We start from the raw sequence: 20,129 nt of genomic DNA, 5'->3' as shown, positions 1-20,129 counted from the left end.
CTCATTAGGATGCAGAGGCTAGATGGTGGGGGTGCAACAATATATCGCAATACAAAAATGCATCAATAACCTATGTTTTGTGGATAGTGACAATATATATTGTGTATAGTTCACCCAAAATAAAAATTACTGTGTGAGAAATAAATTCAAGTTTTCAGAGTATTAGTGTCAGTACTACATTAAACTACCATATATAATTTTGACTATAATGTATAATAATGCATTGGGGGAATATTTGTGGGTCCTGATAATGCCAAATGTCTGATGTTACCAGTAAAAAGTGGCCTACATTATTTTAAATATATCTAGTGACAGAGTACAAGCATATTCGTCTAAAATCGTATCTATTGCATCGTGGGTTCAATTTCGTGATATGTGTCGAATCGTGACATGAGGGTATTGTAACACCCCCTAGATGGCAAGTAAAATACAAGCCTAGAGATTCTGTGAGTGCTTGGTTTTGAGAGACATGGATATTTCACTCAAACAGATCTCTACGTTACGGATGAACTCGTCTCACGCCATTCTTTCCTCCATCTGCGGTCATTTTTTAAATCATTCTGCAAGTTTCAGTGGTTTAAAATGTTAAACCTACTATGTTCAGAATCTCTGGGCACAAATTAGTAGTGTTCGGAAAGTATGACTCATTTCTGCAAATTTGGTTCCTCCAGACAGTTCCACGTAAATGATTCAGTTATTCGCATATGTTCCAGTTCAGTCTAATTGAGATTAACATGTCATATACGGTCACACTTGAATACTTTACTTGCACATTAAATAAGCATATTAAATATGAGACTCTGCTCAAGGACTTAGATCTCCCCTTGAACTAAAGCAAAACCATAATAGATAAAGAATTTAGTAATAATAAATAATATAGGAGGTAAAAAAATAAAGGTGAAGGAGGGATGCTGGAAGTATTGTCACAAAAGTGAGGTAAGCAGTCACTTACTGTATATATCCTTGAAATATGATTATATGAACAAGCTCATCCAAAATGTACATTTACATTCTCATTATATAGGCATATTGACAGTTATGCATCATACTGACATATTGATCAAATCTCTCTCATTGCCTAAATTATAGCAGATGTGGAGTTACATCACAATGCTGCACTAAAAGAAATATTTAATATTTGTGCCTTAAGCATAGTTCACTAGTCTTATGCAACTCATCCTTGTTTTTACAGCAGCCATGATTTTGCTCATTAATAATTATCTGCATAAACAATACTAAAGGTCATATCCTGTCAGAAAAAAAGTGTTCATATCAAGTTCAGCACACTCTCCGAAAAAAGGTACTGGGGATGTACCCTTTCATAAGCACCCTTAAAGGAGAAGTTCACCCAAAAAGGACATTTATCCCATAATTTCCTCACCCTCAAGCCATCTGTATATGACTTTCTTCTTTCAGCCAAACACAATCGGAGTTATATTAAAGTATATTCTGGCTCTTCCCAACTTTGTAATGGCATTGAATAGTGTCCGAGTTTTTGAAGCTTCAAAAAGCACATCCATCATAATCCATCATAAGTAATCCATACGGCTCCAGTGGGTTGATAAATGCATTCTGAAGCAAAGTGATTGGTTTTTGTATGCAAAATATTATATTTAAATATTTATATTATAAATATAATATTATATCATATTTAAAACTTTATAAACTATAATCACTAGAGAATCGAGTTCCGGCGGAATGGTGACCTTTGACCCAACTATTGACGCAGGACGTTGCTCCTCTTCTCTTATATCGAAATCCTCCAACATTTTTCGTTAAAACTTCTCATTTTAGACTTCTAAATCGTGACCAGTGTTTTGTTTTGCTCTATCTATCTTTTGCTACACCTACGTCATACGTCATAAGCATGGATTACTTTTATGATGGATGAATGTGCTTTTTGGAGCTTCAAAAACTCAATATTCAATGCTTTTACAAAGCTGGGAAGAGCCATGATATCATTTAATATAACTCCTGAAAGAAGAAAGCCATATACACCTAGGATGGTTTGAGGGCCAGTAAATTATGAGATAATTTCTTAAAGGTGACAGTTAAAGAGGGTATGAAATGCCCAGACCAATTCAATGAGCAAATAAAAACACATTCGCAAATTGGTTCAATCAATTCATTTGATTCCTAAAAAATGTAAATCATTTTTGAATCACTATCTTAAGATTGCTGAATGTCCAGCCTGGCATTCCACTGAAGTCCACGAGTCTGAAGTCCAAATGTGGGTCCAGTGTCAGAACTGAATCTGAGCCGTATACTGGGCAGCGAACTCTCTTTATCCTGCTCTGATCTGATGAATCACGTCTGCTCAGAGGATTTAATGTGCCATATTATCCTCCCTCAACTTGTTCTATCTTTTCCCTCTCTCACACTCTCTACGTCCTCACTTTCCCTCCTCCCCGGAGCTTCCTGTGCATCTTCACACATCCTTCTCACATTCACTCCATTTGTCTATTCTCTATTCCTATCTCATCTTATTTTTCTGGTTCTTCTCTTCTCTCCTCATTAAAGAGTGTGTCCTTCAGGTATCAAGCACTGCCAGGTCTTCCTGAAGGGTTGTGTGTGTGTGTGTGTGTGTGTGTGTGTGTGTGTGTGTGTGTGTGTGTGTGTGTGTGTGTGTGTGTGTGTGTGTGTGTGTGTGTGTGTTGTGTGTAGGAGTCTGAATCAAGTCTTTTTACCTCGGTCCAGTCCAGTTATTTATATCTCAACGTGTGATAAAAATTTCTTCCTCCCTTGATGCTGCCTGATTTCCAAGTATATGTGCATATTAATATCTAGAGCGAAGCGAATCTCCTACCCATGTGGCGCCTTTCCCAGTCACATTACTACAGTTCAACAAACAAAAAGTTAATTTGGAGTAACTTACATTTTAGACACAATATTGCCATTTACGCTGTCTATTTTTGCTCCGCCGACAAAGCCATGGCAGAATTGACTGTTGCTCGTCTCATAGCATCTACTTTTCATCCAGGTTAAATATAATGGACCATGGAGTCTACTTTTATCAGGCTGAATACACACTGCATGACAGAACTGCAGCTCAGCATTAACTGCACTGATGTCATCTGGGGCTACTTGTCTGTTTCGATTTGAATTTAAAAGTATAATTTTCAATGAAATACTAATTTAACCGTATCACTATATGAACGACTCAGAATTTATAATAGAAGGAACGCATGTGATTGCAAATGTTTCGTCTGGTCGCTTGGGAGGTTTTTATTAAAGATTGTTCAGAACCGGTTGCTTTACATAAGTCATTGCAATATACAGTTACTGACATTCAGCTTTGTGAAAATGTGTCAAAGTTGAATCACAGCTGCCCCAATGTTTCTGTACAGTTACATGTACAGAAACAAAATGTCATGCTGACTGTATTTACATTTACACCTAAACAAAAACTAGTTTTGCCTTTTAATATCCATGAAATTAGATTCACTTAAATATCTATACAAGCAAATGTCAAGTTTTTCTTTCCTTTCCAAGTTGCACTACTTTTCCCTAAGGGGCCCTCAATAAATCCCATGCTTTGACATCAGAAGAGTGGAGGTTTCTGATAAAAAGTGAGAATATTGTGAAAGATGTCTTTGACCTCATGAGGTTACTCTCAGAGAGTAAGCAGCATGATATTATGCAATATAAAAAATTTATCATCCCACATCCTTGGACCTCATGGGAAACTGTAGGAACTGACAAAGACTTATTTGTGGATTGTAATTAGCAGTTTTATTTATAATGTGTGACTCATAACAATTCAGGACATTTTCTTTGGTTACATGAGTCAGTATAGATATGCTTCCGCTGTTCTTTCAATTCTTTGTCTCTCTCTTGCAGGTGTCTCTGAGCACTGAATGTGTGCGTGCCGTCATGAAGCTGACGTACTGTCCTCACTGTAGCGGCGTTACCATTGCCAAGCCCTGCTCAAACTACTGTAAGAATGTCATGAAGGGCTGCCTTGCTAATCAAGCGGATCTGGACTCTGAGTGGAGGAACCTGGCAGGTGGGCGGGGCCAAGATAGACCCTAATAAGCCCTGTCTCAAATGGCACCCTTAACACTTGCAGTCTTCTTATGAGTCCACCCTTTTGTGGTGTAACACCGCTTTGACTGTCTGGATCTCGCTGCAGAACCTGATTTCTCCAAGTAGAACATGTTCCTGGATCAACATCTTTGTTGATCCTGGAACAACATTCCAATCAACCAATCCAAAGTTTATAATTTATGTCAAGTTTAGTCTTACAACCAGGGTGAGGTGCTTCTACATCAGTGTTATTCAGCCAATCATTTCCCTCTGATTTTAGGGATAACTTATGGGTAGAGTTAGGTTTAGGGGCAGGGATATGGTTAGGATAAAACTTTTTTTGACAGGAATGTTGTTCCAGGATCAACAAAATATGGTGACCCAGGAATGTGTCTAATTCGTCAAAATCAGGATATGCAAAAATTGGGGAAAATTGGGGCGCTCTCGGACACTTCTGAAACCTAAAATAACAAATGGAACTCCATACGGTCTTGTAGACTTGAAGAACATGCGCACGTGGCAGTCATTGTAAGTGCATAAGACCATAAGTGCATATAAAGTGTGCCACTTGGGACAGGGCCATGAAATGCAACATTCCATTAATAATTCCATTAATTTTCTTCAAGGGGATTGATTTGAACTTTTAAACTTTTGAAGACAGACCTGTGTTGAGCTCCAAGGTTGTTAGTTGATGGTATTCTTTTGCTGAAGCCATCAGTTCTCATTATTTCAACTTATTTAAAAAATAAATAATCGTGTTTGACAGTGGAATTCCTAGTGCTGCGAAGAAAATGCCACCAATCTCAATCAGAGAGTCGCCTTTCACAGATGATACATTTACATTTAGACCACTTAACGTGGTGATTGCTATTAGGATGTGAAGAGAATTTCAACCAAACTCACAAAAAAATGGTCTTGAAACAAATCACCTACTCTGCCTTTAAATTAATAATTTTATATTCTTATTTGATTGACATTTGCAATGTTTCATGGGATTGTAGTTATTCCCCTTATTAAAGCCATTAAGTACACAGTCTTTAACCTTTGTCTTTTTGTACGTTTTTCTACTTTTTTTTTTTCTCAAATCAAAGTTTATAATATTGTGATTTACCTTGTAATCAACATGTCAACATGATATAAAGACTCTGTGTTTGTGTGTAGATGCTATGCTGGAGGTGGTTGACAAACTGAGTCGGCCTTACAGTGTGGATTCGGTGGTTCTGTCTCTACCAAAACGCATTGCTGAAGCTATTCTCTACATGCAAGACAACCGCAACACATTCAACAATAAGGTCAGTGCTGAAGTTAACTGACTTAACCTTTTATATATCATGAATTCATTAATATATCTTGAACCAAGGTTAACCAGAACCCTGTGCCAAAACCAATGCCATGATTTGTTGTTCTTCAGGTGCTTCAGGCATGTGGTTCTCCTGCTCAGAGCTCCGTCACTGAGGACCAGATCAAGCGAGGCAGAAACACAGCAGAAGAAGTTAGCAGCACCCCAGAAGCCCAGCTGGAGAAACTGGTGAGTGTGTTTAGATGGTGTACTGTAGCAGTTGTTGCTTGATAGGTCTTTTATGGTTCATATGGTATGATATAGGAGAATATGAAGATCAAACTCGATGAGGAAAAAAACAGTTATTTACAGTATTAAAAAAAATATTTGTGAAAGAAGTTCAGAGGCTCAAATATAGTCAGATTGGTGCAGTTAATGATATTAATATAGCTGAAAAGTAATATTAAATTCTGATACAGTAGCTTGTAATGTAAATCAATTAAATCTTTAACAGTATAGCACGTACATAAAATGCCTATAAATATCCATTTTCACTCTCTCTCTATATATATGGATAATCAAGTAAAGTTGCTTCAGTCCAGTAAGTGTTAATCTTGAAATATTACTAACAATATAAAAGTTATTTTTATGTTTGCTTTATAAAGATCAGTAAAGTGTACCACAACCTGAATGTGGACCTTTTAAAGTCCAACTGAAATCAAAATTGACCCTATTTACTTTATTAGCGCATATTACTAGTCTTGTGGTGAACAAGTAATCCTTGCAAGTTAATACACAGAAAAAAATTGTTTGCCGTCGTAATCTTTAATCAAAGTCTGAAAAGTTACTTCCGGTCTGGAATGGCGTTCCTTCTCTGATGACGTAGGTTTGACGGCTTGGTTTGGGAAACGCTTAACCACTCCTCTCAAACCGTTAGTCTGTAATGAGCGAGAGATGGAGAGGAGGAGCGCTAGAGTAAAACCCTGCCCTCTGTTCAATATTCCTTTTCACTGGGAAATACGTCACAACACTGGAGAAAAGTCGTTTGCAACTTCTGGTTCACGCGGACTTTAAGAATCATTTAAAAAATACTTGCTAAAAAAGTATGAACTATAAATCAGATGACAAAAGACATATTGCGTACAACAGGTTTTTCTGCAACGTTTTGATCATGGTGATAATTTAGAGGCCCTAAAAATGTGTGCATCAAATAGGATACAGTATATATATATATAGGGTTAATATTACAGTGAACTGCAGGCTCTGTAATATGCAAAATGATTCATGTTTGCATAATCTAAATTAGAATTCTTTTGTAAATGCATGAATAGCAGAAGTGTTATTTATTTTATTATTTGTCATTTTAATTGTTTTTTCTTTTTTTGTTGTTGCTGTATGCCATATTTGTGAGATCACATTTTCTTTCTCTCAGTTATCCGATGTGTCCAGAATGCTGAGGGATATGATGCAATACTGGGTCCATTTGCCCAGAAAACTGTGTGTGGATCGTGAGTCTGGACCGAGTGATGTAGACAGATGTTGGAATGGAATGAATGTGGACAGGTAAATGCACATGAACAGCTCAATCAACCTCAGTTTTAATAGAAACACACAGTGTTGCACAGCTGTACTGTCTGGTACAGTGACTACACGATGGCTCTTTGTAGATAATTTAATAGTGTTTTATAGTACAAAATCTGCAGCTTTTTAAAAGCTGGGGAGCACAGATATTATCGGCATTGGAAAAATGTGTACTCAGATTTGAGTCTGTCTGTGATGTTGCCTGTTCTGTCAGGTATCTGCCTGAAGTGATGGGAGACGGGCTGGCCAGTCAGATCAATAATCCTGAGGTGGAGATCGACATCACTAAACCAGACATGACTGTACGCAAACAGATCATGCAGCTTAAGATAATGATCAACCGACTGAAGTATGCCATCAATGGAAATGATGTGGACTTCCAGGACACCAGTAAGTAGTCTAATACACCAAAAAAATCCTAATTTAACAGAACTGAAAACTACTTATTTTGCTACAAAAGAAGTGATACTAATTGACTGACTTGGTAACACTTTACAATAAGGTTTCATTGGTTAATATTAGCATTAACTACATACATGAACTAATAATGAACTGCACTTCAACACCATTTATTCATTTTTGTTAATGTTAATTTTTTAATCCATTTAGTAATCCATTATTAAAATCAAAAGTTGTATTTGTTAACATTAGTTAATGCACTATGTACTAACATGAACTAACAATGAACGGCTGGATTTCTATTAACTAACGTTAATAAAGATGAACTAATACAGTAAGAAATGTATTGCTCATGGTTAGTTCATGTTAGTACATTAGTGTTAACAAATGAGACCTTATTGTAAAGTGTTACCGTTTTTTTTAAGGTTCATTAAAATGAACTGATTCACTAAAATGAATCAAATTTAAAACTAATTTAAAAGTCTACATTCAAGCGTTGCTACTTTTAGTTAGTTACTCTCCAACCCTGGAATGTAGCTTGGTCATTCCTGTGGAACGTTCCTGAACTCTGTCTCACTTTAGCTCATTGTTTTCTCATCTTTAGGTGATGATATCAGCGGTTCAGGAAGTGGAATGTGTGTCGATGAACAATGTTCCCGTGGTCCGCGTTTAATTGCCCCAAACACGGACAAACCCAAAGTGTACGCCTATCAGCCGGGGATCAAGAAGGTGGTGAATGGAAAAAGCAGCCAGAACCTTCCTTGCGTCAGCCTCTACCTTCTCTCATTGGTCACAGTCCTGCTTAGGCGATAATTGACAGGCATTTCCACCAACTGGGACTGAGTACAGGACAGGGTTAGATTGTGGAGGGGCGGGGTTAGTCACATTGCCAAAACAAACATACAAACATCAACAGAAACCGGCGAATGAATCACTTTTTTGTCTTGAATAAGAACACCATGGAATAATATTCTTAGATCTGTGTACTTTTTTGTCTCTTATTTGATATATGACACCCCTAGAGCTGGTCTTTTGCTTGTCTTTATGTCTGTGGTGAAAAAGGTCTCTGAGAATGCTTCAATGATATCTATAACAATAGCTATGAAAACCCACCCCAACAAACAAAACATGAAGGTTTTTCCTTGTTCAAAAAAATATTTTTGGTTATATTTATTTATTAATTAAGACCCATGAAGATAAGACGTCGCAAAGCTTGAGGATGTCCTTCAACACTCGATCAAAGCAAATGAAAGAACAGTGTGTTCTCCTTTGTTTTAAAGCTTTCTAATCATGAAAACAAGATTTACTGAGTCTTGTTTTGTGAAGACCAGCTGTCTCACTCTTTCTCTCTTTCTCTCTTTCTCTCTCTCTCTCTCTCTCTCTCTCTCTCTCGTTTATTGTAATAGTTTCCGCACTCCGCTTCACAAATGGGTTTCGGGGGCCATCCTAAAGAAAGCCCAACATGTATTTACTCTGGATGTAAATAAACGTCTACTAACCACAGTCACATTTTCAGTATATCCTTGAAGACCCTCAACGGCACTAGAGCAATATATGGAATGAAACGTTAATGCACCAGCAATGAGAAAGAGACGGGCACATTTTACGAAACGATGTGCTCTAATCCGTGGGACAGATATATATAATGACCGTCATCTCAGAAAGGGATTTTACACGCGGGAAAAGACAAGCCAGAGAATGAAAGACTCGAAACCAGAGGGACGTGGAGGGGTTTCTGGACATTGTTAATTTGATATTGATTCAAACCTCATAGAGATGTGTGTGTTATGTGTGAGTGTACTTCAGAGAAAGCGTTGTGAGAACTCACAATACGAAACTACACGTGTACTCAATACATGCTGCATCCATGTCAGATCAGATTAGTTCAGTGAGTCACATTTTGTATCTCAAATATTCCCCAGCCCCACACCCTGCTATTCATCAGCGGACAAGTTGGATTGTTTATGGCACGCACACAATGTTGATGTGAAAAATGGTGTTGCGCAACACTGAGCAAACGTTTGCGTAACTTTTACCACTGAAAGTCTGTCGGTTGTAGGCAAGAATCATTCTCTATGCAAGTATGTAAATGCAAATAACATGCCATCATGCATACTAATGTGTGTTTTTGCATGCGATGAAGCGATAGCACACCTTAGTACTCAAGGGGGCGATAGAGTTACCTTTGGATATTTGCGTGTCCAGGTAGCTATTAATATGTTGAGAGTTTGACTTCAACAAGCTTGCTCAGCTAGAATTCACTTCAAACTGTTGCTGCGCCATGATAGTAGATCATCAGTTTGCTTCACTTACATTATTAAATACATTTCAGTCCTGACAACTCTCGGAGTGGATTATTTCAACCAGCATTTATTGGCACGGGGCATGGAATATACATATGCCTGATTTTGGCGTAGATCTGCTACGCTGCTGCTGAGCAAATACAAGAATTTGTTCAGCTTAGTCAAAATAACAAGGCAAAAGGACAGGCTGTTGCAAGACAATGGTAGATCTCTACAGGTGGTGCTGGGGAGGAGGAGGGATAACAGAAGCTTTTATAATCGCGCAGCTTGCTGATCACAGGCTAGGGTACGATATATATGGTTACGTGGATTAGGAAGTACTTCTGATTGGCCGATGCCATCGTGTTGGAAGAACCAATCAATGTTTGCTTAGAGTCTGTGTATTAAAACTCAATTCTAAAAGCAACGTGAAACTGAGCATAGCTAGAAGCATTTGCGTCCTCGTACTTGCATAGAGTGTCAGGCCTAAGAGAGAATGACGCATTTTGACCAAACCTGAGAAGAGCATATTTTTTTTCGCTCTTTTTAATGAACTTTGCATTTGTAGAGGTTACAGGAAGTGACGTAACTGCCCTGAATGAGGATTAAGATTGCCATTTTCCAGCCACTATATAGAGTGGTGGACAGATCTGACCGGGTCATTAAGATGGAGAACAACACCCCTTCTCTTACAGTTAGAAATGCTGCACTTTGCATGACGCACACAACCACGTCCGCATGACTACATCATGACCAGGAGTCGATAACAGAGAAATATCCCACAGGCTGTGTTATGGATTGTTTTGTTGATCGATTGCATCAGATGTGGTTGAAGAAAAGCACCCGTGCCATGGCACAATTCACTAACTATCTGTAGAGTGATATGCTTTGAAATCAGTCTCAGCTGTCTTTAGCACATTTGTTAAATCTTTGACAGTTAGTGGTCTGACTCCAGGTCAGGAAAACAGTCCCACCTGTAGGTGCAATGGCGTAATGGTGGCACTGCCACTTTCTCCTTACTGATGAATGTTGCTGATATTGTCGAAATGTGCTGAGATGGAAAAAAAAATGCATTCTGGTATATAGTTTATTATTTTTGTTAGTTTGTTTTTAAATGAACAATAATGGGGAGTTTGTGTTTAAGGTTGAAAGTAAAACATTTTGAAGAGACTGAAGAAATGATCTGTCCATTGTTGTTGTATGTTCTTTAAAAAGAAAAACCCTTGTGTCAATTATATAGATCAAAAGATTTTGAAAACAACTGTCGTGTTTATTTTGTTCACACACTTATAACACACAGACATGAGATGATACCTAAGGTCTTTGAATCTTTCTCTAATAATATTTTTCTTAAATTGGCCATTACATTTAAGTGCAAACCATTATATAATCAAAACAGCTTTGGTCAGTTTACTTTTCAACTGAGTAAATACCATGGTACTTTCATAAACACTGGGGTCCAAACATCTTGAGACCACAAGTGAAGATGTTTCTGTTTTACATTTTTATAATGTATGTGAAGGCTATATTATTATCAACCTAATTTAAAGGGATAGTTAACCCAAAAATGAATTACTCACCCTCATGCCGTTCCAAACCCGTAAGACTTGTATTCATCTTCAGAACACAAATGAAGATCTTTTTGATGACATCTGAGAGATTTCTGTCCCTCCATTGACAGCTACACCACATTGACGCTTCGAAATGTTCATAAAGAGATTGTAAAACGAATCCAAATGAATTAAGAAGATTTTTCAGAAGAGACTCGATTGCTTTATATGATGAACAGATTGGATTTAGGCCTTTATTCACATATAAACATTCATCAATGCACACATCAGTTGTGGTAAACGGATTGCTCGGACAGCACGTTTGAGCTTCAGCAAGAACCAATGAGGTTCATTCTCATGTTACTCAGCACGTTTGAGCTTCAGCAAGAGGTTTCCTGTGCGTCAAGCAGGTTCGGATGAGCTTCTGTTTATGTTTGCTGATCAATGTTTATGTGACTAAAAGCCTAAATTAAATGTTCATCATATAAACATTGATTATTAAATTGTTTAATTAAGGTTTATACATAGTTTCCATAACAGACTTCAAGATTAAATTTCACCATCTTACTACAAACGCTTCCCGTTTGCTAAGTACTACTCATTTTCCGTATTGTTTTTCGCATACTATATAATAGGGAAGTATTCGATTTTTGATTCAGCGCCAGAGTCCAAATTCACTCACTCACTTTTTTGGCTTGGACACAGCCAAAGTCTAAAGATTAGCATGACTCTAGCAGCGGACATACTAAAAACAGGTCCGGAGCATTGTAAATGAGTGGAGGGGAGCGACAGAGATTTTTCGCAGTAATCACTCTGCTGTGGATCCACTCCGGGATTTCACGCTCGCATCTTTCTGGTGAGGAAAAAAAAGCTTCCAATAAGTTGTGATGTCATGTAGCTGTCTATAAATGTATTGTATGCATCCTGTGGATGTCATACTATGAAGAACATAGGCCTACTGAACAGTCCTGACTGAAATTTGAGACTAAACCACCCCATTCTGAACATTTAACTAGTCTATTTAATACACTAAGAGGTGTGAGAACCAATTAGACTGACACTGTTTTCCCTCTTTTAATGTTGAAAGCCATAAACTAACACACATCAACCCTTTTCAGATGCTTTCATCTCAGCTATGAAGGTCTGTTCCATTGTTTTCTTTCCTCTCACCTTCTTGTCTCCTGGGTAGAGCCCATCTGTGCCCTCTACACAACTTATGATATCATCAGCCTTTTCCTGTCTAATTGTGCCAATCTGTCCATGCCAGTGAATCCGCTCAGGGATCAGTATCAGTGTCTCATTGATTATTCTGCCTAATCTCATTTGTTCTACATCTCTCTCTTTCTCTCTCTGTCTCTCTCGACATGTTTGGCTCATGCTGATCAGGTGTGTCTGTGTTCATTTCAGCCAATTGTGGAGGTGATTACCGAAACAGACATAATTTATATTGTGAGCTCCTCTCTGCAGAGAGAGAGAGAGAAAATCGCATCTCTCATTCTGGAGCTAAAATAGCATCTTATCCCATCCAAAAACACATGCACACACCACACGCTCGGTACAGCAGATGGGCAATTTCTACATTAAGAAACAGGGTTTAATATTCACTCATTTTGTTTCCATGAAACGCAGCCTGGACCAAATTAAACTGGCAAATACTCAAACAGTGGCTGAATATAGACATATACATTATATATTTTTTATTACAAAATTGTTACATATTGGAGCTTTAAGTGATTCATATTGTTTTCTTGGTTTACGCAGATGTAAAAGTCCTTTTCACCTCAATATTAACAGCATTATTAACCTAAAAAAATCACACTTGACAACTGGAATGATGCCAGATATACGTACTGCACTTCACTTCTTTCTTATACGAGATCTCAAATTCTCTGTTCTCTTCAATTAACTAGGGTGATGTTAATTTATGTTTACATTATTACATTATTTGACACTGACACGCACGTGCCAGCTTTGCAGGTCATGCATTCTGCTTCACACGGATCCCGATCGAGACGAAAACACAGGAATTTTCTTAGCAATGCTAAAACGCACATCAACTGATCACTTGTTTAGCATTCATGTAAACACTACATTCAGATTCACCAATCGGAATTAATTCAGTCCTAATGAATCAAAAGGTGTGCATGTAAACAAAATGAATGGCGACGAGAAAGCAAAAGCCGAATCCCGGATATTTTGGGCGATCTCGAAATCCCGGCCAGACATGTCCTGGAAAAAGAGGACGTATGATCACCCTAAATTAACCATTGTTATTCCTTTTTTAACAAATATCATTGTCCAACTTTTATTGTCCTCTTGCATCACATACCATGGTAATGGATTTGGACACTACCATAATATTCTTTCAATCAATACCATAGCATATGAATGATAATCGTTCAGTATTAAGCTTTATGTCAAAATAAAATATTACCCGTCTGATTCCATCACAGTAATGCCCAAACTTTCTCCATCACTCCACAGAGAACTATATGCTTGCTTCATGGTTTAAACCTGACGTTCCACACCCCACATGGAGGCCTGCAGCCCAGCTTTAGATTGGTCTGTTTGAAGCTTATCTCTTTTATGTGACATAAAGGCCCTGCAGCACGTCTCTCACTTTGATGAAATCTGGTCAGCATGCGACGCGCATCCTCTTTGTCCTGTGTGCTCAGAACACCCCACATCCGCTTCCGCTGTCTTCCCCCAACAGATTGATACCAGGCAGATTCCCCATAAAACAAAAGCTTCAATGCGACAACGTGTCAGCCTGTGTATTTATTTTTCAAAGCAATGATGGCTGTAGGAAGATCTGAAGCGTATCTCTTCCCACCTCCAGATGGATGGTGGTTAATAGTGTGACAATGTGACCGACCGTCCAACGTCAACAGCACTGTATTCCACATCTGAGATTCCTCTCGTGTTTGTGGAGCCACCGGGTAGAAATAAAATGGCATACGGTTCTTATTTGGGATCTTAAGAGCGAGTCCAAACGTTATTTTATTGTATTTGTGGTTCATGTCTTTCAGACATACTTCTGTCTCCATTAAACATTCCTTTCTCGCTAGACTAAATTGACCATTGCTGTTATTTATCCGCATCAGCGAGCTCTTCACTGATTCATTGCGTTCCACATTAAGAGTGCCTTGACCCTGCTGACAGAATGAAAATCCCTCAAAAAATTTTGTGCAGTGTCTTCAGGAACACTGTGAAATACAAGTTTCTTGCTTACTTTGACCGTTCCACCTTCCAGTGATATGTCACAGAGACAAAGTGAGTGGTGCTTGTGTTTCCCACAGTGCTATAGTGTTTTGTATAGTTAGCAGGTCTTTGTTGTTGCTAAGGTAATTGTTTTTAGCATTTTTCTATTTGGATAGTCACCAAAGTCTAAAGAGTCTATCCTCAATTATGCTATTCTAGTCCATGTGCCATGTAAATCTATGGCCGATCTTTAGGTATAATGCTCGTAGCACAAATATTCATGGCAAGCAATATGCCAAAGTTTAATACTTAGGCAATCCTAATAATCAGTGTTGAATGATTTGAACAAACCTCAAACCAAACGAAATTGTCGATTGCACAGTTCGCAGTCTTTGCCATTTGTTTGTACTGTATGTCTTTATAAATGTAGCAGTTTACACAATGGATGAAATACTATAGATATAAAAACTACAGATTTGCAGACAGGCAAATTCAAGTCGATCATTTGCCGCCACCTACTGGCGAAATATGTCATTTGAAATCTTCACTGAACGAATCTGTAAATGAATCTTTTTGATGAACAGTTTCAAACGTCTCGGGTCACTGGGATGAAACCCAGAAAACCCCAAACCCCAAAAGTGAGCAATAGTTCTACTTGCCTTATTTAATACCACTAGGCTAACTCAATCTCAATGCTAAAATTTACTAAAGACATTTATTAATCCTAATTTGTTTCTGATAATATTTCCAATTAGCCTACCCATTACAGGCTTACAGTTTGTTCTTAAATGTCTCATACTGCCAGCTATTCCTTTATGCATCTCTCTCAGCAGGACTTTCCATGACTTGTTGCATTGTATTCATAAAGTCACGTTTAAAGAAGAGTTCAGCTGGTTTTGATCACAGTAACATCTGATGAATTTCAAGCACCAAAGCTGACTGTTTATAATGAGCTTACGGATGACAATAAAATACATGTGTGGCAAACAACTGGAACATTTTAGTAATAATTTCGCAATGTTTTATGCCATTCTAACTCTGACAATGAGAACAAAAAGGACAAAGATCTGTTTTTCTTGTTAATTCAAATAAAATGAAAGGCTAATTAGGCTATATGTTGTTGATTTTCTAGATACAAGTGCAGATTTGAAGCTGTTAAATATTCTGATGGAAATGTTTCATTTTTAGCCAAGCCTTTGCTGCCATCTCATGGTTGTTTGTAAGGAATTTTCTGGGTTCTGTATCTAAGGTCTGCTGACAGTATTTATGGCGTTCTGTTCATTGCCACACAATTAATAATAATAAAAATGATAGACCTCCATGAGTCTAAATTATTTACTTCATAGTGCTGTCCTGGAGCATTATACAACTTGAGAACGATCAATAGTAGCCTATTAAAGTGCCTGTTAGAAAACAAGTTTATAGTACGGCTTTTGTTGTTTTGAGATCACTTTACCACTCTCTCCCACAGTTTTCTCAGAACCCAGCCCCTCCTGGCTTTAAAATCCCACTCTTAAAGACATCTGGAGGAGAATATACCCAAAGTAATAGAGAGAAAGCTGGACAAGGAGAGAGAGTCTGAACTTCCCAGATAATTGCCAGGTTGGCCTACATACCTGCTCGCTTGCTTGGTTGGTCTGCTACTGGGTCAGTTCACACAAAGATAATCAATTCCACTGGCTCTGATGGAGTGGGGCAGGTTATAGTCTAGTATTTTAACACCAGACAGAAAAGCCTGAAGCCTGTTTTTTTTTTTTCTGTGGCCAATATAGGCTACACAGAGAAATACAAAGGTCTCAATGTTGCAGTAACCAGCTTTTTAATAGTTTCAAAAAGACTGAGTTGAACAGATCACATGCAAATCAATCTCTATCATATACAGAGTATGGTTTGTCTTTGTATTTGTCCTTCTTCATCATTTCAGACCAGATCAATTAACTGATTTATTCAAAAGATTAAGCTCATAAGAAAAATGTACTCATCTTTACTCCTGTGAACAACCCGTGGAGACATGCCATGGATGTTAATATTTTCATAATCTGTTTCTTAAACAAATCTGTATGTCTTCAGAAGACTTGGAATATAGGCTAGTGCACGAGTCATAGGGACTACTTTCATGCTGCTTGAAAGATTGATCCGTTTGTGTTCTTAAGGAGAAAGAAAGTACATTTTTGGAATTCAAACATTAAAGAAATTAATTTTCAGTTATGGAAGCTTTAGCGTAAGTTCTGGCAGGAAGACTCAATTCTTACGCCACTTATTACTTTCTCATCTAACCAATCGTGTTGTAGCATAAAAGATCGGTACTTACGCATGTCTGAGTTCGCAGATGCTGACGCCAACATTCCCCTCCATCCTCCCTACCACCACCAGGATGGTCCCTGACCCCTGTCCATTCCTCCCAGGGGTCGGTTGCACCCCTACCTTCGTCTTCAGGCAGGAAATGCAGATTCCGTTACCCTCAGATTGCGAGCTGCGGATGGGGCCTACGCCAAATAACTTTATATCACAATATTTGCTTGCCGTTAATAAATGTATGCTTTGTTACGTCATTTTGCCTCCCGAGTCTTTCTGGTAGAACTAGTGTGCAAGTGCTTCAATAGTTTCAGCGCCTGCAATTCACATCCTGTCCATTGGTAGGCAGTAGAGCACATGACTTATGATAAAGTTGTGACTGTCAAAGTTTTGCAGGACTGATACAGTAAACAACAGAAAACAATTAGGACTTAAGAGACTCTGCTACACTAACAAAACGTACTGTGTATTACATTTATTTAGGAATATCATGGCATTTTTTGAGGTATATGTAAATAAGGTACATGCACTAGCGTTCAAATGTTTGGGGTCCCAAAGGTTTTTTTAATGTTAATTCTAGAATGCTCACCGAGGCTACAATTGTTTGACCAAAAATACTCAAAACAAAAGTATTGTGAAATATTATTAAAATATGACCTGTTTCCTATTTTAATATATTTTAAATTGCAATTCATTCTTGTGATGACAAAGCTGAATTTTCAGCATTATTACTTCAGTCTTCAGTGTGATCCTTCAGAAATCATTCTAATATGCTGAATTTGTTTTTTTAGAAACCATGATACATTTTGATGAACAGAAATTCCAAAAGAACAGCATTTATTTGAAGTAGAAAACTTTTGTAACATTATAAATGTCTCTTATACTGTCACTTTTTATCAATTGCTGGATTGCGTTTTATTTTATATTTATTTGTATATGAAAGTATTAGCAGTATGTTACCATTACAGTACTTTTTTTTTAAAGAGTGCATAAATCCCGAGAGGCTCGCTCAACCTGAGTTCAGCTAATTCAGACGAGGAAATGTCATATTATTAGATAAAAATTCCAAATTCAATTATATGTGAGGCTGTTTGAGGGCACAGTACCAGGGGGACACAATTACAATTTCCACAGAAGAAAAGATGTGAGTAAGAATCCTGATGTAATTCTCAGCAATCATGGAGAACTTCCTGAGCCTCCAGACCGTTTTAGCCAGGCTGAAGTGTGTGTGTGTGTGTGTGTGTGTGTGTGTGTGTGTGTGTGTGTGTGTGTGTGTGTGTGTGTGTGTGTGTGTGTGTGTGTGTGTGTGTGTGTGTGTCTGCAGGTATTAAACAGTGCTGAGGCCAGCTGAGCAAAGTTGAAACTTAATCTGAAATAAATAAATAAATAAAAAACAAGCCCTGGTGGCTTCCCTTAAGCCACATTTTATATCATACAGTACATCCCAAAATGCTGCCCAAGTGTAAACAAACTGACAGATCATTACCATACTGCTGATACAGGTTCAGTTTTTTCAAGGGGTTATGACTCCCTTAAACTACATCTCAACTAAAAACTTTCTCTTACTCGCTTTGGCTCTATCAGTAGAAGTTCTCGAGCAAGAGTTACTAGAAAGCATCAAGGACAACATTTTCTAGCATAGAAGAGGGCAACATTCTCCAAATGATATGACTTTACGACTTTACACAGCGGAGACGGCTTTAGCAATCTTATTATCATAGTTACTGAAGAGTAGAGCCTATTTCCACTGCAGTTTGAAAATGGCTAGTCATTATGGAAGATAATCTGTGCTTTATTGTAATAGTCATTTCAAAGGAACATTGTTAAAAACACTCATAAATTTGTTTTTCATTAGCAACCTGCAGAAATTGTTTTGAAATGAAGCATTACTTAATTTTGATGACGCTTAAATCTTCACTGAAAACCAGTCTACGGGGATTTACAGAGAATAAACTGCTAGAATGAAAACATTCAGTCCAAACTGGGCAGAAATTGTTAGTCAAATTTTAGGTTAGTGTTTTAACTCTTGGGGGTGCGATCAGTTAGTTAATTGAGATATGTTTTTTTTTTGCACGCAGACACACACACACACACACACACACACACACACACACACACACACTTATATATATACACACTTGTTTTATATATATATATATATATATATATATATATATATATATATATATGTATATATAAAACAAGTGTTATATATACACTCACCTAAAGGATTAATAGGAACACCATACTAATACTGTGTTTGACCCCCTTTCACCTTCAGAACTGCCTTAATTCTACGTGGCATTGATTCAACAAGGTGCTGAAAGCATTCTTTAGAAATGTTGGCCCATATTGATAGGATAGCATCTTGCAGTTGATGGAGATTTGTGGGATGCACATCCAGGGCATGAAGCTCCCGTTCCACCACATCCCAAAGATGCTCTATTGGGTTGAGATCTGGTGACTGTGGGGGCCATTTTAGTACAGTGAACTCATTGTCATGTTCAAGAAACCAATTTCAAATGATTCGAGCTTTGTGACATGGTGCATTATCCTGCTGGAAGTAGCCATCAGAGGATGGGTACATGGTGGTCATAAAGGGATGGACATGGTCAGAAACAATGCTCAGGTAGGCCGTGGCATTTAAATTATGCCCAATTGGCACTAAGGGGCCTAAAGTGTGCCAAGAAAACATCCCCCACACCATTACACCACCACCACCAGCCTGCACAGTGGTAACAAGGCATGATGGATCCATGTTCTCATTCTGTTTATGCCAAATTCTGACTCTACCATCTGAATGTCTCAACAGAAATCGAGACTCATCAGACCAGGCAACATTTTTCCAGTCTTCAACTGTCCAATTTTGGTGAGCTTGTGCAAACTGTAGCCTCTTTTTCCTATTTGTAGTGGAGATGAGTGGTACCCGGTGGGGTCTTCTGCTGTTGTAGCCCATCCGCCTCAAGGTTGTGCGTGTTGTGGCTTCACAAATGCTTTGCTGCATACCTCGGTTGTAACGAGTGGTTATTTCAGTCAAAGTTGCTCTTCTATCAGCTTGAATCAGTCGGCTCATTCTCCTCTGACCTCTAGCATCAACAAGGCATTTTCGCCCACAGGACTGCCGCATACTGGATGTTTTTCCCTTTTCACACCATTCTTTGTAAACCCTAGAAATGATTGTGCCTGAAAATCCCAGTAACTGAGCAGATTGTGAAATACTCAGACAGGCCCGTCTGGCACCAACAACCATGCCACGTTCAAAATTGCTTAAATCACCTTTCTTTCCCATTCTGACATTCAGTTTGGAGTTCAGGAGATTGTCTTGACCAGGACCACACCCCTAAATGCATTGAAGCAACTGCCATGTGATTGGTTGATTAGATAATTGCATTAATGAGAAATTGAACAGGTGTTCCTAATAATCCTTTAGGTGAGTGTATATAACAAGTGTAACAAATGTATTTTCTCTCTCTCTCTCTCTCTCTCTCTCTCTCTCTCTCTCTCTCTCTCTCTCTC

General features: G+C 38.1%; 1 protein-coding gene across 1 annotated transcript in view; it reads left to right on the top strand.

Moving 5' to 3' along the window:
* Positions 1 to 10,821, top strand: part of gpc1b (glypican 1b) — a 77,066-nt gene extending 66,245 nt beyond the window's left edge. Inside the window, exons 4-9 of the mRNA XM_081375467.1 lie at positions 3,841 to 4,006; positions 5,188 to 5,318; positions 5,438 to 5,554; positions 6,738 to 6,868; positions 7,101 to 7,276; positions 7,890 to 10,821. Of these exons, the coding sequence (XP_081231593.1) occupies positions 3,841 to 4,006; positions 5,188 to 5,318; positions 5,438 to 5,554; positions 6,738 to 6,868; positions 7,101 to 7,276; positions 7,890 to 8,098 (930 nt within the window). The 3' untranslated portion in view covers positions 8,099 to 10,821. The remainder of the gene's footprint in view (positions 1 to 3,840; positions 4,007 to 5,187; positions 5,319 to 5,437; positions 5,555 to 6,737; positions 6,869 to 7,100; positions 7,277 to 7,889) is intronic.
* The last annotated feature ends 9,308 nt before the right edge of the window (positions 10,822 to 20,129 follow it).

The sequence above is a fragment of the Scardinius erythrophthalmus genome, assembly GCF_964197995.2.
Source record: "Scardinius erythrophthalmus genome assembly, chromosome: 9".
In the NCBI taxonomy this organism is placed as follows: domain Eukaryota; kingdom Metazoa; phylum Chordata; class Actinopteri; order Cypriniformes; family Leuciscidae; genus Scardinius; species Scardinius erythrophthalmus.
This window is presented reverse-complemented; position numbering and strand designations above follow the sequence as displayed.